This window comes from Monodelphis domestica, chromosome 3 (genome assembly GCF_027887165.1).
Source record: "Monodelphis domestica isolate mMonDom1 chromosome 3, mMonDom1.pri, whole genome shotgun sequence".
NCBI classification, from domain to species: Eukaryota; Metazoa; Chordata; class Mammalia; order Didelphimorphia; family Didelphidae; genus Monodelphis; species Monodelphis domestica.
In genome coordinates this window covers 8854558-8881809 of record NC_077229.1, presented here as the reverse complement: position 1 = coordinate 8881809, position 27252 = coordinate 8854558, and the positions used below count along the sequence as shown (strand labels likewise).

Genomic DNA, 27252 nt, shown 5'->3' with positions numbered 1-27252 from the left:
TCAGAATGGTTGGACCAATTCACAACTCCACCAGCAATGTATTAGTGTCCCAATTTTGTCACATCCCCTCCAGCATCTATCACTTTCCTTTGCTGCCATATGGGCCAGTCTACTAAGTATGAGGTGGTACCTCAGAGTTGTTTTGATTTGCACTTCTCAAATCAGGAGGGATTTAGAACATTTTTCCTGTGCTTATTGATAGTTTTGGTTACTTTATGTGGCCAACCTAAAATTAAAGGAAAATAATAAATGTGGGAGGGGGTGTGGCAAAACTGAGATGCTGATACATTGCTGGTAGAGTTGTGAGTTGATCCAACCATTCTGGAAAGCAATTTGGAATTATGCCCAAAGGGCTTTAAAAGAATGCATATCCTTTGACTGAACAGTACCACTACTAAGTCTATAACACAAAGAGATAATAAGAAAAAATGTTTGTTCAAAAATATCTATATCTTCACTTTGTGGTAGAAAAAAAATTAGAAAATGAGATGTCCATCGATTGGGGAATGGCTGAACAAATTGTGGTATCCGATGGTGATGGAATACTATTGTGCTGTATGAAATGATAAACTGCTTTATTTCTATACAAACTGGAAAAACCTCCAGTAATTAATGCAGAGTGAAATGAGCTGAATCAGAAGAACATCATACACTAACTGAAACACTATGGCACATTCTAATGTAATTCATCTTGCTATTAGCAGCGATGCAATGATCCAGGACAATCCTGAGGAATTTATGAGAAAAAGACTATCCACATTTAAAGAAAGAACTGTAGGAGTAGAAATGCAAAAACAAAAATATGATGTATCACTTGTTTATTTGGGTATAGGATGTGGGGTTTGGGTTTTAAAAGATTACTCTCTTACAAAAATTAATAATATGGAAATAGGTTTTGAGTGATAATACATGTATAACTCAGTGGAATTGTTTGTTGGCTCCAGGAAGAGAGAGGAAAAAGGTGAGGGAAAGAAGATGAACAATGTAACCGTGGAAAAATACGTAAATTAAAAAAAAAAAATTTTAAGAGACTATTGTGCTTTTAATTTTTTCCTAAATGACATCAGTACAATTTTCAGTAAGAAATCCCTCACTGACCACAAAAAATTAAAATAAATAAAAATGAAATGACCTGATTAGAAATTGGGATTATGACTTCTTAGCTGTGTGACCCTGGGCAAGTCACTTGACCCCCATTGCCTAGCCCTTACTACTCTTCTGCCTTGGAGCCAATATACAGTATTGACTCCAAGATGAAAGGTAAGGGGTTTAAAAAAAAAATTGGGATTATGTTGGTTTGTTGTCTAGACACCAATTCACAATCTAATTGTCTATAGGGAGTGGGAGGTGCCTTGCAGGCATTAATATTTAGAATGTGCTTAAAATTCTAAAATCCTCTCAGTTCCAGGAGTTTCATATGTATCAAGTACATACATTTGTCTTAAGTTTTGCCTTTCTCGGGCTTCTTCCAGCTAGAATTACTATATGAAGTTGCCATTAAACTAGACTGCTAACTAACTCTGCCTATCTCTGATTTGGCCTCACCTTAAGGGATGATTAGACTTGTTTCTATAAAGATAAAAACTTGGAAGAACAAAAGGAAAACAAATAAGAGTCTGAGCTTTACTTGAAATTCTATAGAATACCAAGATAGAGAAATAATATAAAAGGGCTTTGTGCAATCACTATTGCTATTAGGTTTCAAGGATGTTTTTCATCCCAACAGGCCCTCTGCTTAATCTGTGACTTATCTAGATCTATAGTACAGAACTCATAAAACCTTTGTATTTTCAAAATTGGAGTGTATTGTGAGTGTACCATGACATGAACCTTTCCTAACTTACTCAAGATAGGACAACTCTTTAAATTGTACTGAAATCAGCAAATATATATTCCAAGAAAAGTTATTTATAATTGCCTTGTCATGATTGTTAAGGTGTTCTAGAGCCATTTGCATCGGACAATGTAATTTTGTTCCATTCTATCATTTATACTATGATTACTCAAAGAGGACTGCAAAGGTAAAAGGAGAAAAAAGTGTATTGCATAAAAAAAAGAACTGGGAAAGCAGAAAAACTGTGAGTAAAAGCAACTATGAGGTTTGAACTCACACTTATATAATTGGCAAAGTTGATAATGAAAGAAAAGAACAAAGGTTGGAGGGGCTATGGGAAAACTGACATTATTGTGACACTGAGGCATGGTTTAGCTGTTATGGAAAGTGTGGACAAGAGAGAGAGAGATAAATATATTCCAAAGACAGGATTTTACAATGAAATCTCATGCAAGAAGGAAATAGAACTTTGGCTGCCAATGGGAGATGGGACTGGAATTTCCAGCTAAGAAAAGCAGGTGAACAGTTGGGAATATACTATTCTTCTTGTCCTTCTGAACTGAGGAGAAAGGGAGAAAATCTCACTGATCTTATCCGTCTACAAATCCCTCGTTGATCTGAAGAGACCCAGATTAACCATCTTTCTTTGTAAGTGGTGGTTAGACACTTTTTCCCTTTGGGAAAGGCAAGAGACTATCCACCTCGAATATTTTCCTTCAAAGCTGTATCTCTGTCTCTGGAAATTACATCAACCTGACTCCACAAAGATCCTAAGGTCTTCTGGCTATTTTAAAAATAGGTAGGGGTTACAATTTAAATCTTCACAATGAGGGGATAGGAAATTAATTTCATTGTTATAACAAGGGGAAAGTTAAATTTAATCTTCACACCATTCATATCATTAAAATCATCTTTGACTGGCTCTTCTTTAATCTCTATAAGAGACAATTAGAAATCTTTTCACTTCTACATTCATAACATTTCATATTTATCCATCAGCACCCTCTCTCCTGGCCCCATGTCTTGCATCACCAGTTGACTATTAGACAGTGTAAACTGAATGTCTAACATACATCTTAAACTCCATAGGTCCCAAATTAACTCACTATTCCCCACCCTCAAATTAACCCCTCCTCAACCTTTCTCCTTTCCTAATTCCCCTATTTCTGTTGAGGACACTAACATCTTCCTAGTCATCCAAGTTGTACAACTTTTATACCACACAGCTGCTGAACTACAAGGCAGGGCATTTGGGCACTCATCTTAGTTCTACTTGCAAGGACCTGCTTGATCTTGGGAAAGAGTCTGCTAGAGACAGAGAGGCAGTTTGCTCCAGCTTATCTCTAGGATGGTTAAGTGTGCCAACAGTTGAATAATAAATTCTATCTTCAGTCCATGGTCTGGTCATTTCTGAAGTTCACAGTACTATTCCCAAGACTGAGTGGTTTGAGAAAAGCACAGAAGGTGATTGGCCCAGTATCCCTCACTTGTGGAAACTTGTAGAGCTCAAGTAGGTCCCCATCTGAGCAGACAGCTGATGTATCTCCTCCAATGATAGCCACAGACTGGTCCTGCCCCAAACAGCTCTAGTTAGGGATAAGCTGGCCCTGCCCAGACAGCCACTTCAGGGAGCTCTCCAGGTTTCTCTCATCACTGTTGTAGGCATTATAGACAAGGAAACCCAGGATAGGAATATTGGGTAATTGGGCTCCCTGTGGATCTCCTCCACAGAATATACCAGGGCCAGGACCTGCTGGCAATTTTTGTGCAGTCACCTAAGGGATAGAGTAGGAAACCAAGAACAAAATATTCAAATACAATTCATTAGACTCAATCAACAAGCATTTTTTAAAACAATATATTCCAGACCCTGCATAATGCTGATGATAAAAAGAAAAGGAACATTCCCTGCCTCAAAGAACTCCTAATTGGAGAGACAACATATGCATAAATATCTCCTTTCAGTTCTTAAAGACACTGTCATTAGCTCAAGCACAAACTTGCAAACTGTTTTTTCATGAATCTTAATCTCCCCAATGTCTCTTGCTTCCATTCCAAATTATCTCAGTGTAAACACTGCCAGGCTTATAGTCAAGAAGTTCAGATCCGAGTGTGTGACCCTATACAAGTTAATTAATGCCCTGATCGTCTGTTTCCTTCCTCAAACCATGAGCTAGAGAAGGAAATAACAAATCAGCTTCTACATTATCTTTTCCAGAAAAACTTGAAATGGGCTCTCAAAGACTCCAATACAATTAATATCCCTGAAAATGACAGTATATTAATAGAGATTCTATTCATGCAGTGTGCATTTTATATGAAAATGTGTCCTTTGTCAAAATATAAATTGCTGGGAAGATTAGATAGTTAAATTTTTGGTGCTTATTTCCTCTCAGCTACTCCTCGAACAGTACCTGATAAATCATAGAGCTTAATCAATACCTAAATAATTGATTCTTCAGGCAAACCATTCCCATATTCTCATTCCTTTCCATTAGAATTTGGATTGCAAGGCATTTTCACCCCATCAAAAACATCTTTCTTGCCCTCATCTACAACTCGGTTTTGGGGAAACTGTAATAAAGTCATCAGTTGTGGAAGAAGCAGGACAGGACGCACCACCCCCAGCACACAGCAAGTGCCAACTCTGAGCAGAAGGTGAAAAATAAATTATAAGGAAGGAGAACAAAAAAGAGCATCAAATAATATAACAGAATGTCATAGAGGCTTTGTTTACACATTTTGACAGCTGAATGGAAATCAACCCCATAAGCATATGATTGGGAAAAACAAAACAGAAAGCAATAATGGATAAGGGGAAAGAAAGGTAGATACCGGCTGTGTCAAGGAAGCTTATCCTCTCCCCTTCCTAAGTAACTTTACCTATCTATCAAACATTCTTAACATACCACAGTTGCACCAGGGTTGTGTTGGTGTACGTTCTGCACATCAATAGAAGTTAAGGTTTGGGGCAGAATCAGGGGAGACCAATGAAAAGGAATCGAGAGAACCATGAGGAGAAGAGACAGAGCAGGCAGGTGAGGGGAGAATTAGGAAGAGACTGGCAGGCTAGGCACCAGGTGGTCAGGTTACATAGAGGAATAGTTGTCTACCCTTCCAATAAACTTTATATATATATATATATATATATATATATATATATATATATATGTAGAAATGATATTAATTTTAATTATTACAGATGGCGACCACATGGGTCTAAGAATAACCCTTAATGTTTCTTCTGAGAGAAGTTTTGAGTCTTAGGTAAAGCTTAGGTAATATAGAAGCTGCTTCAGTTTGCTAGCTTGCCTTCATATGCGAAAGGAACCTTGACAGAGAGAGGGAACAAGGCTGCAGTTTTCCCCTGATCGGATCACATTGGACTGGTGATAAAAACTCCCTCCCCTGAATTTCCCCATCCCGTTCTCTTACTTTAGAAACCCAGCCCCAACTCCTGACTTCCCTGGGCATGTGAAACCACTTGCTCATACTGCTGCTTTGCTCAGCCAGGTGCTCCGCTGAGAGCAGAGACACCCCCTTAAATTAATCTTGGGGTATAGTTTAGGGACTCCTAAACTAATACTGGGGCAGTAGACAAGGGAAGAGGGCTTTTTGCCCAAAGTGGAAACAGGGACCCAGGCAGGGGAGCGGCTACTTTATATTAAAGAGCTGGATCCAGCAGACTCCTGTTTCTTCACAGAATCTGCACTCTCCCAACGTGGACACCACCCCCCCAACCCATTTTCCCAACCTGTTTTAAACCAAGGGGCACTAGGAACAAATGGATCTTTATCAGCCCAGTGTCTTCCTGACTTTCCCCAGACACTGCCACAGCAGGGACCAGCTCAGAGTCACTCATTAAATTAATTTTGCAGGTCCTTCCAGGCTGTGCATTAGGGTTAGGGGCTCCCTGCCCCCCCACAACTTTGAAAACATGTGGCTGTACCAGGGGAAGGGGTTTAACTCCATTTTTCTTTCCCTTCTCCCTCCCCCCCCCAAAAACAGTCCTTAACTGGGACTAAGAGGAAGTTTTCTTTTGAAATTTGTTTCTTGAAACTGCATTTTTCTCTTTCCCTCCCCCACCCTCAAACTTTGCTTGTAGCACATTTTCCTTGGGAGTGCTTGTCTTCATTAGCATTTTCAAAGCCACTCAAAGCTTTGCTTGTAGACTGCCTATTTCTTTAGAATATTAAAAGACAATTTTTTTTTTGCTTTCTCTTTATCTGACTGCTTGCTTAGACAGGATTACCCACAGGTACCTTCCACTCTACACACATTTGTAGTGCCACCCTCTGTCGAGAATGAAAACTCCCAAAAAATAAAAAGAATTCCTTTACTACTGCTACTAGTGATCTAAAATAATACTATTAAATTGAATACATTTAAATTGAAGGATTATTTTTAGGAAATATTAATAATATTGAATTTAAATTAAAGTCAAATTTCTAAATTTGAACAAAGCCAACATTAAACCAAATTAATTACGTGCAATATTAAGGAACAATTTAGAACACAATAGTATTACTAATACTATCAATAACAACAATTATTCATTTTCAATAACTATTATTAGTCATTATTAATTACTATTGGTTATTATTGATTATTGATACTTGTTTATGGCCTATGGTGGTTAATTGTTAATAACAATAGCTATAATTAATGCAAATTATTACTTATTGATAACATCATGAATAATTATACTAAATGCCTTTGTTATTAATTATTAATAAGAAAAATTATTACACTGAATACACATTCATTATTAATACTATTGCTGTGCAACAATAACTGTTTCCTTACATTAGCCTTTTGTTTTAAACTATCTCTTATTGCCTTCCACAACAATATCTCAGAACTTTGTATCACCTTTTTTAAATGTTTTAGGAACATTTCGTTATTTAAGCTGATCATTTAGCAATACTCAAACTAGCTTAAATAGGATATACAGACTAGACAATATGGGAAATACTGCAACACGTCAAAGGAAATCAAGAAAAATCCCTCCTGATTCAGCCCTGTATACATTTCTAAATTTCTGGAATGATCCAAATTTGCCTAAGGAGAATTGGATGACAAAGAAAGAAGCTAGAAAGCTTTGTAAGGCATTGATGGACATATCTTTTACATGGCCAAAATATGGCTCTTTTGACTTTAAGATCTTAAAAGATTTGAAGTTAGTCATTAAAAACAAGAGTCCAAAGATTATAAATACTGGTACTTACGGGCATACCACGTTGATGAATCAACCTTTCCCTCCAGTGAGGAAAACTTTCTTTCTTTGGGAACAAACCATTCTAGCATAACTCCTTTAGTCAAAACTTGCGAGAAACACGCTCTATCATCCCACCTGGCCTGTGAGGAGGTTTCTCCTCATACTGACCCAAACCAGGACTTGAACCCCTCAGGTCCTCTCCCTGGCAGACCTCATCTCCCACTCCTCCCATCCCCTTTCCTCCCAATATACCTCCCTATCCTCCTTTGCCCACCCATCTTCCCTATCCCCACCTGTACCATCCCTACTTCCATCCTTTTCCATACCCACCTTCCTACCCACCTTATTGTGACCCCCCTAGACCTCACCCATCCTACTCCTACCACCCCATAACAAGTCACACCCCCCTTCTTCTCCACCCCACCCCAAGCCCCATCCCTGATCCTTTCACTCTACCTCCCCACCTACTGACCACCTCCATTCCACTCCACCCCCTTCCCTAACCAGCCTTACTACAAACCACTCCATTGAATTCCAGAATACAGGCCAAGCAGTAGTTGCCACAGATGATTCAAATAAAGGTCTTTTCTCTCTAAGAGTTGTCCCTACATATAACAGAGGTGGAGATTTAGTAAAGATTAGACATCATACACCCTTTTCTCCACAGGACATTGAGAGATTCAAAGAAAAAAAAACACCTTCATATGAAGCTGAGCCTGTGGTGGTGATGAATAAGTTTGAAACCAATTTTCGCACACATAATCACACATGGCTTGATTTGGAAATTTTGCTCCAGGGCTTGCTAACAGAAAGGGAAAGGAATAAGATGCTTTCTCTTGTGAATCAGGCACAAAGGGAACAGCTCATTGGCTAACTGAAAATTCCAAATGGGGCCAAAATTCAGATCAAGATTACTTATAACTATGCCAGGCTAGAAATGCATTGATAAAAGCAATGAGAGCCTGTTATGATAGGCCTGGTATATGGACTAAATATGAAAATCTTAAGCAAGAAGATAGTGAAAACACAGCCCAAGTTATGGATAGACTTATCGAGCTGGGAGGAAGATATACTGAACTTGATCTGGATAGAGAATGGGACATTAGACAAATCAGAAGGCAATGTGTGAAAAACAGTTGTAAGGTAGTTAGGAATTATTTTATACCTAGCTGTCCAAATTGGCCTACTATGGAACTTGAAGAATTGAAGAGTAGCAGTTTATGCTTTTGTGGGACATAACAAAAAGGAGGAGAACACTGATTTATTGGAAGCATTAAGGAAGGAAATAAAGGAATTGATTGCAAAACAGGGTGAGAAGGATAAGGAGATGCTACTTTAGTAGAGATATTGAGGAAGGAAATAAAATAATTAACTGAAACAGTTGTAAAGGCAAAGCAAGGAGAGATCATAGCTCCCTTACAAGAATTCACAAAACAACCACTAGCATGTTATTTATGTGGAAAAGTTGCTCATGTGATTATGAATTGTAAGAACAGGAATCAGGTAAATAGGATTGGAAGTTTCAGGAATAATAATGATGGTAATAGGAGGAATAGTTATCCCAATGAAGCTAATCAATAGTCACATCCAAACACCTATACTCAATGTGGGAACTCCCCTCAGCATGGGAGACGCCAGAGGTGTGGACAAAGGGATTGTGATGACTGACGGTACTTGGGAGAGGAATGAACCTCAAAGAGTCTGAAAGTGAATTTTGTCAGGCCTCATTGCCTTATTGATGTTAACTGGTGCAGTGTAAGGCTCCAGCACAGGGTCGGCCAGTCCCGTGTGACCTTACTTGGGGTAATGAAAATGAAGAGTAACGAATAATACCGGACATTATGTGAAATGCATAATGACAAAGTTTATTGGATTCATACAAAGTATATAAAGGTAGAAACCACAGGAATGTATGACGTTATAGCCCAGCACCAGCATGAACCATAAATGGGCAAATGCATAGGAATTCATGACGTTACCTGCCAGGCAACAGGAGGAACAAAGAGGACTCCAAAAAAGGACAGAAAAACAAGTTTCTCACAGTTGTTATCATACCTCCTTTGTACTGACTATTCCAACCTTGGACACACAGCTGGGCAGGTCGTTCAAAGTTCAACCCACAACCTTGACTACTGCAGCCCAAGCAGGGGGAAGAGGAGGCTTCGCCTCTACTACAGTGCAGTTTCATCTCCTCCCTGGAATGAAGAAGTCTATGAAGCAGGATTCTAAATACAAGATATATGTAATTTAATGTTAACCAATTTATGAGTTATCAACATTGAAATTGTCTGTTAAATTGTCTTAATTTGTAACTCCCCTATGAATATGATTGTATTGAAGAATATCATTGTAAAAGCCCATAAACAGCATTTTGTTCCTTTTTTGCCTTTATTGTCACACATAGCTGATGGATGGACTCCATCGAATTGGTTTCAAGCTGTATACACATGTTGGAGAATTTAATTATCTAATAATATAAATTTATTTTAATGAGTATTCAGAAGTGATTTTTAGATATCTTGGAGCATCCCTACCACTGACTGATCACTTATTTTCCTTCCTCTTGAGTTATTTGCAACAAGAGGTACAGGTCTATTTGTAGCTGAAGTAAAGTGCAATGACATTGTTGTATTTTCCGATCCCTGCAATTATTGTAAATGTAATGGATGACATATCTGCAGTGATTTTCACTTTTTAGTCCTCAGCTCCACATAAAAATGGTTCGGACATATTGGAGACAGTTCTGTTACACTGTTATAGTCTCATACCAAGAGGGAGGGAGGTGCCCAAGTGGTTTAGTTAACCTGTGATGTGTTATAAACTCATCCGGGAGGTAGGAATGATTTTTCCTGTGAAGCCTTGTAGCTTTGAAATGGATACTCGTGATTCTTCATCAACTGTACAGAGGTTTTTCTGGTTTCTCTCCCACCAAATTTTGGAATGATAATGATAATAGACTTTTTAAAAAATATCTTTGCCAAAGTTGAAAGATTGGCTAAAATCTGTAGAATTTGTGACAAGTATTCATGATTTCAAAAGGTTTTTAAAATGTCACACACCAAGTCATGTGAATCCTAATGATAGTTGGTTTGTTTGCTATTATCCTTAAATGAGCTCTTATACTTTTAGGCATTTGGGTACTTTTTAGGATCTGCATTAATTGCTGAACTACTGTTTTTAAAAGGTTCTTATCTAGTGAAAAATTATGTACACTCACACTGTGGATCCTGGCCAAGTGTGAAATACATTTCATTTTTGAGTGAGCATCTTTTGTATTGTGCCTTTGCTTGGCTAACACATTATCACATGCAATGTGAACCGTGAAATTATGACTTAAAAAAATTTTTTTTCTCTATGTTTGGAATAGGATTTTATTTTTCTTTCTTTCCCCCCTAATTTAGTGATACATGAAGTACATTAAATCAGTAATTAATGTTTTGTTTTGTTTTTTACTTGAAGGATAAAGTTTACAGCATCTATTAGCCCTAGTAATATGTATACCCCAAAGGCTTTCGACTATGGAAACCTGCCATTTATTGATAAATGTTATGGGACTTTGTTTAATGTTTATGTCTGATTCCAGGAGAAGGGAACAAAAGAGCCAACATACAGTGCCAAGTAGCACAAGTTCAGAATAGACCAAATCCAATCCAAGGAGCATTGAACTTCTATGCCAATACAAAAGGACTTGAACCTAGTGTGAGAATCGAGGTTGCAGCACTTGACATACATTAAGATGCAGAACTTACTTGAATCATACTTTGAGACAAGTACCTCAGGTTGGCTATGATCCTGCCTTCCCCTATCTCTGAAGTGGCAGTACAATCAGACCAGGGAATGATTTTTCCCATTTGCTACTGAAACTTAATCCTTTCTATCTTATAGTTTGGCAGTTTTCTGTAGTCCTGCCTGCAAATAGTGTGACATGGAAATCACATTAAAAGACATATATATTAATTTAAGGTCGCCAAGGAATTTAGCTATGTAATTCCTAAATGAAAACTCAAGTCAGCAGTCAACCTTTTATGGAGTTTTTAATTACTAACAGGAGGAAGAAAGGTATTAGAGGGAGAGGGAGAGGGGGGGGAGAGAAAGGGGAGAGAAGGGAATAGGGCTTAAATACCCCCTCTGCTTAAGCTGGGCCAAAGGCCCAAGGCCTTGGATCACCGAGGCAAGGAAAAGAGATCAGTCCCTATCACTCACGTGACCAAAATGGAGAAACAGTCTCAGGGCCTCCACTCCAAGCACCCAGGCTCCAACAACCTCCTTTCTTCCACACAGGAAGTCCCCAGACTCCTCAGCTGTCCTCTACCTCACTTCCTGTGTCTCCTCTGTGCCAATGGTGGCTCTATCTTAACCCAGGACCACCCAGAGGTTTGTTTGCACATGTCTGTTGAAGGTCATATTCTCAAATAATTAAATCTTGAGCTTTGCTGCAGCCCTTCCTAAATCCTGTTACCCTGAGTAGGGTGGAGATTGTAGTTTCCAAGACCTGATTCTGTCATTCCAAGTATCTCCATTGTTATTGATCAGGAAATAGCCAAATCCCATCCTCTAAAGAATGGTTTGAACAGGGTTGAGTAGTTTTGAAATTCACAATAGGTAGAGTGCTATAATGCTGCTATTGTCCTACATGCTTGTGGGACATAAGTCACTTTAATTGGGCCTTGCTATGATTCAAGGATCTGTTACAGGCTATTTTTACTTTTTTACTTAGAACTTTTATACACGTAAGATTTTAATTTTTTTTAATCATTTCTGTACTTTCTTGGGCAGTTTGTTTTTATTTTTATCAATTGTTTCATATACCTCATAACTCATTCATGTAATCCAGTGTGATTCTGGTATTGGTCAACACTCACCTCAGGAGGGATTGTGTAATTATCCTAAAATTCAAGATTTAAAAATTTTTGAAGAAATTTCAATAAAAGAAACTTGCCAACACGCCAAAATCAAAAAATTGGATCCTTTTGGATAAAGTGCCATGAAGATATCTGATGAAGCTACACACTGCATCAAGAGATCCGGAATGAACTTTGGGATACAATGAACTGAATTGAAGGGGATTTAACATACTTAGTCTGAATGTAAACTCTTATGCCAAATGGGACTTCCCCCTAGTTGGCATTTTATCAATGCATCTATCAATCAGTTTTTTTTATTTTGTATTTTAGTCCCATCTCTAACTATTGTAACTCCCTCTTAGAAAAATGTAATCTTATATGTACTTTTAGCTAGAAGATATTTAGTTATAAGATAGTTTTATTTAAATGATCCATTGGGGAGACAGGTCTCCCAAAAGATCACAGGGAGATTTGTGCCAAGGAAGCTTATCCCCTCCACTTCCTGAGTAACTTTACATATCTATCAAACATTCCTGACATACCACAGTTGCACCAGATTTGTCAGTGTACATTCTGTATGTTAATAAAAGTTACGGTTTGGGGAAGAATCAGGGGAGACCAACGAGGAGGAATCGGGAGAACCATGAGAAGACAGAGCAAGCAGGTGAGGGGGAATGAGGAAGAGACTGGCAGGCTAGGCACTATGTGGTCAGGTTACTTAGAGGAATAGTTGTCTACCCTTCCAATAAACTTTATAATATATATATGTATACATGTATACATATATATATATATATATATATGAGTAGAAATATTAGTATTTTAAATTGTTACAAGGCATGTAGAAACAAGAACTCTTAAGAGAATGCCCAGTCACACAATGGCTCTTTTTAATAGTTAAAATAGCAGTTTTTAGTTAATAATACTTTAAGCTATTAATCAAAAATTTCCCATTCTCCCACAGCTCCTGACTCCTAGTCAGGTACATTTCTAAACTAGAATTCCCAAGCTATATTACCCTGACACTGCCAGAGCATAGACATCCCTGGAGAAGGATCTGGATTTGGAAATCACTGCATTTGTATGACCCCATCTGAGCCCCACAAAACCTTGTTTTTATCATCTCCCTCTTACAGGATTATGTAGTTTATCAAATATGATCGGGCTGGGAAATGTCATGGGCTTATTTCAAATCCTGGGCTTCTTTTGTCCAACTGCTCCCTCTCCCTTCTCTGGAGCATTAAATGATCAGCTCACACTGGCTTCTGATGTGCTCAGCTGCTGGAGCCAAATGTAGCTGCTTTTGAACATGAGCCTGGGAAGCGTGGAATCAATATTAAATAAGACCCAGCCAGGTGGTCGTGTGATATTTTTTTCTCTCCCTCTAACCTTAACCAATATTCTTTAGAGAATTCTAGTATAGCATACCAATAGTTCTGTTTATCTTGGCAATGGACTCCCAGGTGGTTTTCATATTGTCTACAGTAATTTTCAATGGAGTTTCTATTTCCATATACCCCCTGATTGATTGGTAGTACAGAGGAATTCTGTGGTTTCTTTTTATTATCCTGCATCTTTGTTCAAGTTCCTAATTGTTTTTATAACGTTTTGGCTCATTCTCTATGTATATTAAATACCACCTGGAAAAAGTAATAGTTTTTGGTCCTCATTGCCTATTCTCATTCTTTCATTTCTCCTCTCATTACTCTAGCTAGCAATTTTCGTAAGAAACTGAAAAGAGTGGTGGTGATGGGCATCTTTGATTCAGTCTTGTTCATATTAAGAAGGTTTCTAGTTTATTCTTGCCCCTGAGTCAAGTCCAGGCTCATGCCAGGTATGTTTCCCCATAGAGGGGGAAGTTTAAATTCCCTTCAAAAAATAGCAAGACTAGAGCTACATGTATATATCTTTCCACGAAGCTTGTATTCTCAAGGTTTCTCCCCAGTGTGCATTCTCTGATGTACAGAAAGACTAGATGTATGACTGAATTTCTTTCCACACTCCTTGCATTCATAAGGCTTCTCACCAGTGTGGATTCTCTGGTGTACAGCAAGATGGGAACTACGAGCAAATGTCTTTCCACATTGCATGCATTCATAAGGTTTCTCTCCAGTGTGGATTCTCTGATGTACAGCAAGATTGCCTCTCCGACTGAATGTCTTTCCACACTGCATGCATTCATAAGGTTTCTCCCCAGTGTGGATTCTCTCATGTAAAACAAGATAGGAACTACAAGTGAATGTCTTTCCACACTGCTTGCATTCATAAGGTTTCTCCCCAGCATGCATTATCTGATGTACAGCAAGATGGGAATTACGAGCAAATGTCTTTCCACACTGCATGCATTCATAAGGTTTCTCCCCAGTGTGGATTCTCTCATGTAAAGCAAGATAAGAACTACAAGTGAATGTCTTTCCACACTGCTTGCATTCATAAGGTTTCTCCCCAGTGTGCATTCTCTGATGTACAGCAAGATGGGAATTACGAGCGAATGTCTTTCCACATTGCATGCATTCATAAGGTTTCTCCCCAGTGTGCATTCTCTGATGTACAGCAAGCATGTCACTCCGACTGAATGTCTTTCCACATTGCTTGCATTCATAAGGCTTCTCTCCAGTGTGGATTCTCTGATGTACAGAAAGATTGTCTCTCTGACTGAATGTCTTTCCACACTGCTTGCATTCATAAGGTTTCTCCCCAGTGTGGATTCTCTGATGTACAGGAAGCTGGGAACTACAAGTGAATGTCTTTCCACACTGCTTGCATTCATAAGGTTTCTCTCCAGTGTGGATTCTCTGATGTACGGAAAGATTGTCTCTCTGACTGAATGTCTTTCCACACTTGTTGCATTGATAAGGTTTCTCCCCAGTGTGCATTCTCTGATGTCCAGCAAGACTAGAAGTCTGACTGAATGTCTTTCCACACTTGTTGCATTGATAAGGTTTCTCTCCAGTGTGCATTCTCTGATGTACAGCAAGATGGGAGCTCTGACTGAATGTCTTTCCACACTTCTTACATTCATAAGGTTTTTCCCCAGTGTGCATTCTCTGATGTACAGCAAGTTGGCCTTTCCGATTGAATTTCTTTCCACACTGCTTGCATTCATAAGGTTTCTCCCCAGTGTGGATTCTCTGATGTACAGCAAGCCTGTCACTCCAACTGAATGTCTTTCCACACTGCATGCATTCATAAGGTTTCTCTCCACTGTGGATTCTTTGATGTACAGCAAGATGGGAACTACGAGTGAATGTCTTTCCACACTGCATGCATTCATAACGTTTCTCACCAGTGTGGATTCTCTGATGTACAGAAAGACTGTCTCTCTGACTGAATGTCTTTCCACATTGCTTGCATTCATAAGGTTTCTCATCAGGGTGCATTCTCTGATGTCCAGCAAGACTAGAAGTCTTACTGAATGTCTCTCCACATGGCATGAATTCATGAAGTTTCTCCCCAGTGTGGATGCTCCGATGTCCAGTAAGATTGGACCTGTACAAAAAAGTCTTTCCCCTCTGATTACTTTCACTAGATTTTTCCTCGGTGTGCATTCTTTGATGTTCGATATGAGATAAATTTGGAGATGGAACACAGAATTCTTTGAAAGAAAAGTTATCAGGACCATCACTCATGAATCTTTGTAGGTCCATTTCTTCCACAGGAAGGCTCATCTCTGTTGGATTCACCTTCTTTTCACGTCTAATCTTTCCTTGTGTAAGAAACAAACAGTAAAAATGTATTAGAATGTGTGCCTACAATTACATTTCCCACAATTCCCTTTTCCCTTCTATGTACTTTATCTTGACATGGTTGTGGTTTTTGTTTTTGTTTGCAAAGCCCTGGCTCTTGGTTCCACATGGAGGTGGGGGAGTTCAGCTTCTCTAGCCTTTTACTTTCCCTTGGCTTCGAGTTAAATTTAATATTACTAAATATAATACTTGGAGCATTTAATATTAATGTTAAAATTTACAATCTGGCGAACGTAGGAAAAAACACCTTGAGTTTTTCCTGTTGGATTTCCTGCCCCAGATGCCCAAACCACCAGGCTACAGTCAAGCTCACTCTTCCCCCAGTGACTTGAGTAGCTGTCTGCCAGCAGCTTGCCCAAACCTCGTGCCCCTGTGACTTTTTCCAGTCCTGCATCGCATCTTGATGCTTCCTATTGCTGTACTTACCTCAATGAAAGCTAGTGAGTAATGGGAGTCCCTTTCTGTGCAGGGCAGCTGGTTGCTCCTAAACTCTTCCAGACTCTTTGCTTTGGCGGGTGGAGGGGTCCTGGCCCTCTTTCACCAACCCAAGGCTACCTAACTACTAGCTCTCTTTCTGCTTTACCCAAACTCCCATCTTCTCCAGAGCCACTTTGCTTTTGGGAAAATTGCATACCCAAACCCCACCCGGTGTTATAGTCATATTCCCCATTTTGGTTTCTGATGGACCCTAACCACACTCCTCACCCTGACCCTCCCCACCAATTATGCCCCTAACCCCTCTCTGTTATAGTGCTACCAGGGCAACAAGAGATCAATATTGAATACAAAAAATTAAAATTTTACTTTCTTCACCCCCTCCTTTTCTTGCTTAGCCACAGTGGCTGCTTTTTGCCAGCAGAAGGCAGCAACAAATACATGAATACAGATTTTTTAAAAATATTTTTTCCATGAATAAAGATTCAACAAAATTATAAAAAATTAAATAAGCCCAATATCCTTCCCCTTACCCGATACCCAACCCAATAATAATGATTTTAAAATAATAAAAAAAATTAAAATTCACATAAAATTAACACAGAAATAAACAATATACATTCAAAATTATCTTTTCCCCCTTTTCCTATTATTTATTAAAATGCTTAAAAGCATAGATGCTTATTTGCATGAAAGCCTTTTTTTTGCCCAATTCTGAACTTTAAGGTTCATGATTACCTTCTTCTGCTTATGTTCCTAGAAAATTTTATTTTACTGATCCTCAATGTTAAAGACAAAAAAATGCTACCATACAAAAGATTAACGCTAAAATGCAGGATGACATGCAAATTCCACTGGACAATTTCAAATACTTCTTACATGGTCTAATGACAAATGCTGATCCAATTCAAAACAACTGTGAATTTTAGAAGCCTGTTCCTGAACCACTCATAGACAATCCTATTTTTCTTTAAATAAAGACGGGAAACCCCTCTCCTACATATGAGGTAGACTCTTTCTCATGCTCTCCAACTCCTGGCTAACTTTATCTCTACAGATCTTCCTTCTGACATAACCCATCCTCTCCTATCCTTTCTCCCAACCTACAACCAATCCAAGTCCTGAGGAAATCTCATTCTCCTATGGTAAAAATTAAATTTAAATCTCTAGTAATAAAAACATATTTTAGAGGTTTATTAAATGATCATTAGAAATCAATGAATAAGGAGGATACAAAATAAAAACCACATGCCCATGACTGGTTAGCCATTTGAGCCATCCCCACCTTAACACCATCATAGCTGATGCTAAATCATGCAGGAAGAGAGCACATGGGAAGCATTATTGCCAGTTAAATAACAAAAACATGATCTTACCAACGTGGAGACACAAGAAATACCAAGGACTTCTGAGCAATGAAGTCTAAGATTCATATTTCCATTTATACATTACCATACCTCTTCTTACCAATATTGCCTCGCTATCCCCTCAGTCGACTTCTAAAGAACCACAATCATTGAATAATTTCTATGAATTCGTTTTCCCCTTAAGAGAAGTGCCCAAAAGGATGCCATGGGGATGTGGTAACCCTAAGACACCATATACCTTTCATTCAAAATGTGAAAGAACTAAAACATAATGTTCCTTATTTTGAGAACAAGTGACTTATGTTAACAAAAAAAGATGGCCAGCATATTTTATCAATATAATTCATCTTATAAGGATGTTGAAATTTTGCTCAATGCTTTTCTAACAGAATCTGATAAAAATAAGATGATCTCTCATGTTAACAAAGTCTGAGGGTGCAATGCAACACACTGGCCATGTCAAGACCTTGAATGCGATTACAACAACCTCGAGGAACATTTGCAATTATATCATTGTAGGGAGGCCATTCTAAGGCAATACGAGAATGCTCCAAAGATACAGAATCATGGACCAAATGTGAAAACCTTTAACAATCCAATGATATGACACCCTCACAATTCATGTATAAGCTCACCAAGCTTGAGGGACAGTACCTAATACCTTGATATTTTGAAAGAAAAAGATATTAAGAAAATCAGGCGACACTTTATCAACAACTCCTGCAGGGTGGTCCAAGATGATTTTAAAACGCATTACCCACAGTGGCCTCAGATGGATCTTGATGAGTTAAGGAGAACTGCTGTTCATGTCTAAAAAGGCCATAAAGAAAAACAGGAAGAGAACTAATGATTTCATGGAAACCATTCGAAAAGAATAGGATAAACAGGACAAAAGGCATGATACTCAACCAATGGCACTAGTCCCTCCCCACGAATCTGATTCAGTCCCTTACCTGCCACTTCTGTCAAAAGGGCCACATAATGATGAACTGTACGAATTTGCTCTAGACAATTAAAAATACTATCCACTGGAAAAATTCTTATAGAAATAACAATTACAATAGTGATTTCAGGAATCGCAACTTTAGGACTGATAATAATTCTAGGAATATAAATGAGGCACCTGACAACTAATATGAAATGACCACACGACAGGATATCTTCAGTGGAGCTCAAACCAGAATCACTCAGGGTGCTATTTCCTCTGAGTGGGCAACCCAAGGAACTACTCAAAATTATAAAGGGGTTAGGGCTCAATACTCAGAGGATACAAGCTTTGATTTTCAAGACCCTCACATCTTACTGCCCATTGTCCCTATCCACTGCCCCTCATAATGATGGGCCCCATGTAACATTAAAGGTTAGTAACATCTTTTATGATTGTCTTTTGGACACTGGACCTTCCAGGTCTATATTAAAGAGTACACCTGATTCAGATTGCAGTTCCATTAACTCAATAAATGTCGTGGGGAATCAGGGACACCCCTAAAGGTTCCAAAGTATTCCCTTAGAATAGTGTCCACAGGACTCCTTAGTGTGAAACACTCTTTCCTCTTAATGCCTGGCTCCCCTATAAATTTTCTGGGGAGAGATCTTATATGCAAGTTTAGGGCCACAATAACTTACTCTCCAGATGGCTCTGGCACAGGAATTGCCCGAGGAATCCTTAACATTGCAACATATACTTCTTTCACCTACTCATGAGATGAAAGACCCTATTTTTTGAGATCCCAACTGATATACCTGAGTCTGAGCCACATCATCTTCTGATGTTGGCCTACTTACATCAGCATCAGCTGTCCCAGTGCAAATTAAAACAAAATCTATGCCACCTCCTTCCATTCCTCAGTACCCTCTTTCAAAGGAGGCAATTGATAGCATTACCCCTAAAATAAATTCTCTGATTGACCAATGCATCATAATTCCCTATAAATCTGAATACAATATACCCATCCTGCCTGTCAAAAAGCCAAAATTAGGGCACAATGGCAAGTATCTGTATCAATCTGTCCAGGAACGGAGATCTGTGAACATTATAAAGAAATACCCTGTAGTCTCCAACAAAAATAATATCATTTCTTCTATTCTTATCATGGCAACATACTTTACAAGACTTGTGCTCATCTTTCTTTTCTATACTTATACACGAGAATTCCAGGCATATCTTTGCTTTCACCTAGAAGAGTTTTTAGTGAATCTGGGCTCATTTGCCTCAAGGGTTCATGGGCAGTCCTAATTCCTAAGAATTACACAATTCTTAACTGCTGATACAGATGCCAAAAAATTTAAATACAGCCCTTTAAGTCAGTATATGGATGATTTGCTCTTGGCTTCATCAAACGCTGAAACATGCCAAGAAGATAGCAAACAACTCCTCTTAGAGCTACATAAGAGAGGCCATAAGGTCTCCAAGGACAAAGTTCAGTGGTATTTCCCCAATGTACAATATTTAGGCTTTATTTTAACTGCTGGGTCCCCTTTAATTTCTCCCAAGTATATTGAAAATATCCAAAAGTTAAGAGCTCTTACCAGTAAAAATCAGTTGAGGGCAATTCTTGAAGCAACAGGATTTTTCGGCAGTGGATCCCTTGCTAGGGGGAATAACTGAACTCCTTGTAGCATTCAAAAAAACTTGGGTCCCGAACCACTTAAATTCGAAACGGAACACCTAACAGCTCTTTAAAATTTAAAATAAGCTATCCTGTCTGCCCCTACTCTAGGCATCCCAAATTATGATAAACTATTCACCTTATATGTCCATGATAAGGGTTTGCTTCACGTATCCTAACTCAACTTATGGGACCTGCTCAACACCCAGTAATCTATTCTTCAGACCAGCTTGACCCAGTAGCTTCAGGAGCACCACCTTGCCTTAGAGGAGTAGCTGCAACAGCTTAATTTGTAACAAAACCTGCTGATACTGACAAACCTCATAATGATTTATAAGACAATCCCCCAAATAATTTCAATTTGTTATTTGGTTCTTCATTTATGAGGGATGGTGTGCACTATACAGAAACTGTAGCAGTTAACCAATTTGATACTCTCTGGTCAACTTCCTTACCCTCAAGTATAAGAAAACAGGGTGTGGAATGCACACCATTTAAACATGCCTGTATCATTGCAAAGGTTAAAAGGGTCACAATTTGCACAAACTCCCACTACACATTTGGCATATGTCAAACTGCTGGCATGCTATGGCGTCAGAGGGGATTCTTAATATCAGCTGGAAAATGTATTGCCAAGGGAAACCTTATTACTGAACTTATTTCTGCATCTAATTCCCCAAAATCATGGCTATTGTTCCCTGCTCTGTGCACACAGATGGCAAGAACCTTTCTCCAGAGGAAATAGTCAAGCAGATAAAGCAGCCAAACTAAAAGCTATAGAAGGAACTGAATTAATTATGTCACTAACAATTATTGATAATTTGGATCTATTCTTTTCCTATAATAAGTGGAAAAATGGAAGCAAAAAATTAAAACAATACAGATTAATGGAGTATGGGTATCATCAGACTTCTCTACAGCTCTTATCCTCTAAATCTCACCCAGCTCAGCTGCCTCCTTTTCCTCTCTGCCCTCAGGATCACAGGAAATCTCTCTTCATATTCAAAGAAGCCCATCTTATCCTTCATTTAAGCTCATCTATTCTACCCTGTAGGGCCAACATTATTTTTCATCTTCAGCCTTTCCCATACAAATAAGCTAATGACTGCTTCTGGGTACCGATTAAACCATTTCTCCCCAATCCTCTAAACACTCTCACGTGATCTCTTCCTCCCCATAAGAAACTGCCCAACATCTCTCCTCAGGTTCAAGACTAAATTGGTAGAGATAGGCACTTGCAGTGAGTTGTATTGGTGCCTTTCCCTTTTATCTTTGCCATACTTTCACCCGGAATCCTCAGTCTGGCTCTCCTAAGACGCCAGGCCACCTCATCCTTAGAACTATAGTGCTCCTTCTCCTCAGAGCCTTCCCCTCCTGATTGGCAGCCCTGGAGCAGGACTCTAGAAGGCCTCTACATAACTTTCGGCATGCTGCTGTCTGCTCTAGCAGAGGGTGAGCTCCATTAGGGCAGGAGATGTCCACTGCAGCCCTTTATGTCCCCTATAACTTATCCCAGCTCAGAGCAGGTACTCATGCCTGTTTCAGGATACTAAAGAGCTCAGAGGAGATAACCTCAGCCCTTATGACACCTGCAGGAGACTTCCCAGCCCTTCAGTCCCAAACACTGACTTATTAGGGTCACAGATTGATCCCATAAAGGGAACTGATAGGAAATGGGAGTCCACCAACCTCCTCTTATAGAAGGGGAAAAAGAGGCTTAAGAGTTCAGTGAATTTCCAAGGGAACCCCTGCTAAAACCTCTGAAAAAAGAATTCCAAATTGGGTCATCCTGACCCTCAAATGTAACAATGACTTCACCAGAGAACACAGAACCCTCTGGTCACCTTGGCTCTCCTATACCTCTTTTCCCCACCCTCACCTGGGCAGCAGCTCCTCAGGCCTTCTTGCTCCAGCATCCAAGAGGAATCCCTCTGCTCCACATAATAGATCATGTCTTCTGGGGGAGCTGGAAGCCCTAGGCATGGAAAATCAGTCAGGGAAGAGGATGGAGAGAAGCTGTCTCTGAGTTATCTTTAGGGAAAGGATGGGGAGTCCAGTGGGATTCCTAAAGAAGTCTTCCCTCACCCCTCCGTGTCTGTAATGGAGAAGCCTGGGGTAGGATATGCCTATTACCCTGGTGGGGGACATCGAATGAACAACAGCCTCTCCTCACCCATCCTGTTCTGGTCCATTCTGGCAGAAACTCCTAAACTCCCACACTGGGTCCAAGGGACACAGTTTTGGGTCAGTCTGAAACCCTAGACACAGGGACCTAGATGGATCAGTTTTTGTCCCATCACCCTGCTTGCTTCTCCTTCCCTGATACCTCTATGATCCTAAGGGACTCTTCTCTCTGTGTATTTCTAACTCCTCTCCTGGGGAACTCAACAATTCTCCTTGGGCCCAATGCTGTCTCTCAGCCAACCCATTCACCTTCACAATCACAGAGGAAGGCAAGCAGGGCCTGCAGGAGCCTTAAGGGCTCTCCTGGGGGAGTCTCCCCAGCACATAGGTTAAGAAGAGGAGGGTGGAGAATGTTAGGGAACCAATTTGAAACGAGAACCTTTGGTTCTATGGCATTTTCTTTAGAGAAGGCTAGACTCAGTCCATAGTTTTCCATTATCTGGAAAGGAGAGGCAGCTAGAAGGGGAGGGGACAAGAAGGCCTCAGTTCACATTTCCTCTCAAACAGTTCCTATATGGGTGCCTAAGAAAATGCCACTTAACCAAAACTATTTCCTCATCTGTAAAATGGCGATAACCGTGTCACTGAATTAGGAAGATGAAGGTTAGGAAGAAGTGCCAAAATATTACAGAGAAAACTCTTAGCAGAGCCCTGGGACTAGAGCAGGTCGTTAGAAAAGCTTCATCCCTACTCTCCCTTCCTTACTAGGTCTACTGGAGGATTAGAGCAATAGGAAGGAAGACTAAGGACAAACCATCTCTCCCGGGGAAACAGAGGTGCTATGAGCTACAAGTTTATGCTAGTTAACGAGAAAAAGACCCCCAAAAGTTGATCCATCTTAGAGGGGAAGAGGGTGGGAGGAAAACCCTCCTGAACAATTTTCAGAGATGGGTTTGGGAGACCCAATTCCAGTCCAGGGAGAGGCAAGAAAGAATTAGCTCTGAGATTACTTCCATGTCTGAGATTCTCCAATACACATTTGACCTTGCACTTCAGGATCACCAAAGGGAGCCCCCAAGGTCCCATTACACAATGTAAAGCCCTTTTAAAGGAGAACCAAGAAGCAGGAGGGCCCTGGCTCTGGGACTGGGCATAGCAGTCCTCATCCCTTCCTCATGACTTTAAACTGCTCCCAACCCTGCCTGCTGTTGAGGGTGATATTCCCTTGGATGGCTGACTCCAGTAGCATGCAGAGACTCCTTACCCACAGAGTGCAAATTCTGGACATTCTCCAGCATCACCTCCTTGTATAGCTCCTTCTGGGGAGGGGACAAGAGGCACCACTCCTCCCGTGTGAACTCCACAGCCACATCCTTGAATGTCACCACCTCCTAGAGTAGACCAAGTCAGAGCACAGAGGGCTAAAAGCTACATCACAATGAAGAGGCAATTTCTGGTCAGTTACAGGAGGAAACGGATCCACAGAGAAGGGAGGGGTCCAAAGGTCCCACCCTTTCTTAGTGTCAGAACCAGCACTAGAAGTGGAGTCTGTAAGAGTCCAATGGACCCTTGAAAAAAGCATCTCAAGGATACTCAGGAAGGAAGCCGAGGAGTTTCTAGTGTGTGAAAGGAAATCTCTAGAGAACCTCCAGTGCAGCCAGGATCCCAGGGGCCCCAGTGCTGGGATGTAGAAGTCAGTCATGTGACTGTGGCACTATTGCTATGTCCTAGGGCCCCAGTGCGGGGATGTAGAAGTCAGTCATGTGACTGTGGCACTATTGCTATGTCCCAGGGCAGTACACCCAGCAGGAGGGTGTCTTAATAGTCTAGGAGGAAGGTGATGTGGGCCCCCAACAGGAGGATGGCAGGGACAGAAAACAGAAGGGGCCATATTGGAGAGATGCTGTGAAGGTGAAAATGACAGGTCCTGGCACCATATTGGATATGTAGGTAAGGGACAGTGAGAAGGTGGGGGTTCTGTCTAGGTGAGAGAGAATAATGTGTTTGGGACACACTGAGCTCAAGATGTCACCTAGTGTGAAATCCCTGTAAGGAAATTTGAGATGAAAGCCTGCCGGTCAGCACAGAGATTAGGGCAAAAAAGGCAGATCTGAGACTTAGCAGAGAGATGGTGCTTCTGTCCATGGTAGTTGATGAGATCACCAAGTAAAGAAGTCCAGAAGAAGAGTAGAGGGCCAAAGGCAGGGCTGGAGGAACTCCCTCACCCTAACCCCACAGTTACAAAATCTAGAAGAGGAATCAGCAGAGAAGACAGAGAACCACAGATCAGAGTGGTAGGAGCTAAACCAGGAGAGAGAACCGGTGTCCTAAAACCCTAGAGAAGAGAATATTGAGAAGGACAGAGTGGGCCAAAAGTAACAAAGGATGTAGATAGGATTAAAAGAAGGAAAACTGAGGAGAAGGTCTCTATCATCTCAGAAAGAGAGGAGCATACAGGGGAGGAGGTAAGGAGGAGAAAGCAAAGCCTGAGAAGATGGAGAAAGGATGGAGGCCCTACCTTGACGTGGAAGGGGGTTCCACTGATGAATATTCTCATGGCTAAAGGGAGATGAGGACTCACACTGAGGCCAGAGAGAATTGGTACCTGCAGTCTTTGCAGTTCAAGGACACAAATGCTTAGCCAAACTCGAGATAGAGGCAATTACCCCAAAACTGGAAAAGTTTGATTCCTTGAAACAGAAAAACTTCTGCATAGAACCTTAACCTGGTTACCTCAGTTTCCTCATCTGTAAAATGATGAGAATAAGAACATTTATCCCAAAGCATTTACACAGGTTGCTGAAAGCAGATTTTTAGGAGAATGTAAATCACTCCAGTCTGTCTCTATCCCGTTCTTTGCCACAGAGGCAGAGGCCTTGGTGACAAGGCCAGGATGTCTCTCTCAGGACCTCCCTAATCCTATTTGCAAAGAAAACTCCCAGGTATTACAGAAACTATCCCCTTTCTGTTCAGCCAGTTCAACAAAGGGAGGACTAGACCAATGAGGAATACTACAGAACAGAGGAGGAATGTACTTAGCTGTTGGCTCTGGTATAAACAGCTCTGCTCAAGAACACTTGAAACTCCTCTTCTGAGAAAAAGGACCATTTCTGTGTGAGTGCCCTTCCCAGGCTCACCCCAAACTCCTCAGACTCTCTCTGGATTGGAGAGTTCAGCAGCAGGCCAGTGGAAGGGTCACACACACACACACACACACACACACACACACACACACACACACACACGATCTCTCTGGGGCCTCCCCAGCTGCCTGTCACTGGCAAGGACCCTGACCATTCCGACAACAGGCTCCTCTGGCATATACTGACCTTCCAGACTCTTCCTCTCCCCTCACACCTATGTCCTCCTCCTCTGACCCAGGGACACTGGCCCCCTCCTGATCCTTGGCCAAGAACTTTCATGGTCTGATTCTGGACCTTTCCAGGGGCTGTCTGTGTCCCCAAAGGGAATGTTCTTCTTCCTGCCTCTTGTTATAGGAGGGTTAAAAGAAGGGTTCAAACTAGCTATATATGGTTTATTTAGCTAAAAAAGGGAAGGGAGTGGGGATCAGGAAATAATTAACTCTTAGCCCAAATAGAGAATAAAATCTTTATAAATTACCATAAGTATACTAAACTAAAACTTATATTAGTAATTAAGGTTAGGAGTTTTGGTAAGAACAGGGACAAGGGCCAAAGTTAATCTCACACACTGGAGTCCATTGGGTCAAGCAAAAGTCTCAGGATGAAGAGTGCTCTGCAGATCCTCACAGGATTCAGGAGGGGATGAGGATTCACACACACTGTCCACCAGTGTGACGTAATCACTCACTCAACCACTACTTCAAGATAGTCCAATTTCCTGACAGCTTCAAAGTCTTTTCCCTTCAGAGAGACACAACTCCACTTCCTCTCTGTCTTCTTCCCAGAGAGCCAACGTTCAGTTCCTCACCTCCTGAGCGCTCTGGAATGTTGACGCAGTCTTTGGAATCTCCTGCTTGCCTTTAGCAAAAGCTAATCCTTACAACACTCTGGCCTCAAAGCTTCCTTCGAGTCCCAGCTGAATCCTCCCATCGGGAATCAATGGTATTCCCAGAAACCTTAGTCTTCCCTCCCACAATGCCTCCCTCCTTCCAGCCCCCACAGAGGTGGTTTCGACAAGGCTGAGGAGGGGTCTCCTCAGTCAGACTGGGGGCGGGGGGGGGGGGGGGGGGGGGCTCTGGAAAGGGGCCAGTGGTTTCTCCCTTCCTTTATGCTGAGCAGTGCCAGACACACACTAGGGTGTTCCTCCACACTGGCTGACTTGGACTAAGAAGTAGGAAAAGAGGAAGGAGTCAGAGAGACCAGGAAGACTCAAGGACTTGAGGCAGAAGCCAGTGAGCAGCAACAGGGGACAATGTCTTCCCTGAGGATGGCACAGACCAGAGTTAGGGTTAAACTCAAGAGGGAACAGGTGAAAAGAAGCAGGCAAGTAGAGAGCAAAGACACGAGCCCTAGACAGGGAAGGAGTCAGTGGTCAACCTTGGTGCTGGCTTGTGCCCAGAGAGAAATCTGAAATGAAAGGCAGAGCCTGGGGGGAGCTCTTGGGGTCTGAGCTGACCAAAGGCCAAGGGATCACTCCCAAAGCCAAGAAGAATGCCGGGAAGGGCTGTTTCTCCTGCCTGGGATGTGGGGACAGAAATGGCCCAGCAGGAAGGAGGAAGCAGCCTTCCAGCCAATCTTGTGTCAGAGCCAGGGAAGGGCCTCCCTGGCTGATGGGGCTCCCATCTGGGGCTGGAATGCACTTACCTGGGCTGGGAGTGTGTCCCTCTCAAAGGTCATCCCTGAGGCTCCAGGTTCCTTGTAGAGGCAGCAAAGTAGCCCCAGTGAGTCTATTTGGTGAAGCTCCTCCATCTTTTCCCGGCCTTGTCTCTGTAATGGTTAAATTAGGAGTTTTCACAAAATAAAAGAGCAACTTTTAATTATTTCAGTTTTTATGAGAATAGAGTAGAGCTGTAAATTCATATTATCCTTTAAGTTAGAGGAAAGAAAACTTCTAGTAGCTTTTAACAATGAACAATTTCTTTTCATTAAAAT

At 40.9% G+C, this 27252-nt stretch overlaps 1 protein-coding gene across 2 annotated transcripts in view; it reads right to left on the bottom strand.

Annotated features, from left to right (window-relative positions):
* Window positions 1-8891: 8891 nt before the first annotated feature.
* Window positions 8892-27252, bottom strand: part of LOC100617161 (zinc finger protein 420-like) — a 35457-nt gene continuing 17096 nt past the window's right edge. For both annotated transcript variants that reach the window (XM_016433018.2, XM_016433020.2), the window contains exons 2-5: window positions 26965-27087; window positions 23442-23568; window positions 21933-22028; window positions 8892-15602 (exon numbers count right to left, since the gene is read on the bottom strand). In XM_016433018.2, the coding sequence (XP_016288504.1) occupies window positions 13825-15602; window positions 21933-22028; window positions 23442-23568; window positions 26965-27069 (2106 nt within the window). In that variant the 5' untranslated portion in view covers window positions 27070-27087 and the 3' untranslated portion in view covers window positions 8892-13824. The remainder of the gene's footprint in view (window positions 15603-21932; window positions 22029-23441; window positions 23569-26964; window positions 27088-27252) is intronic.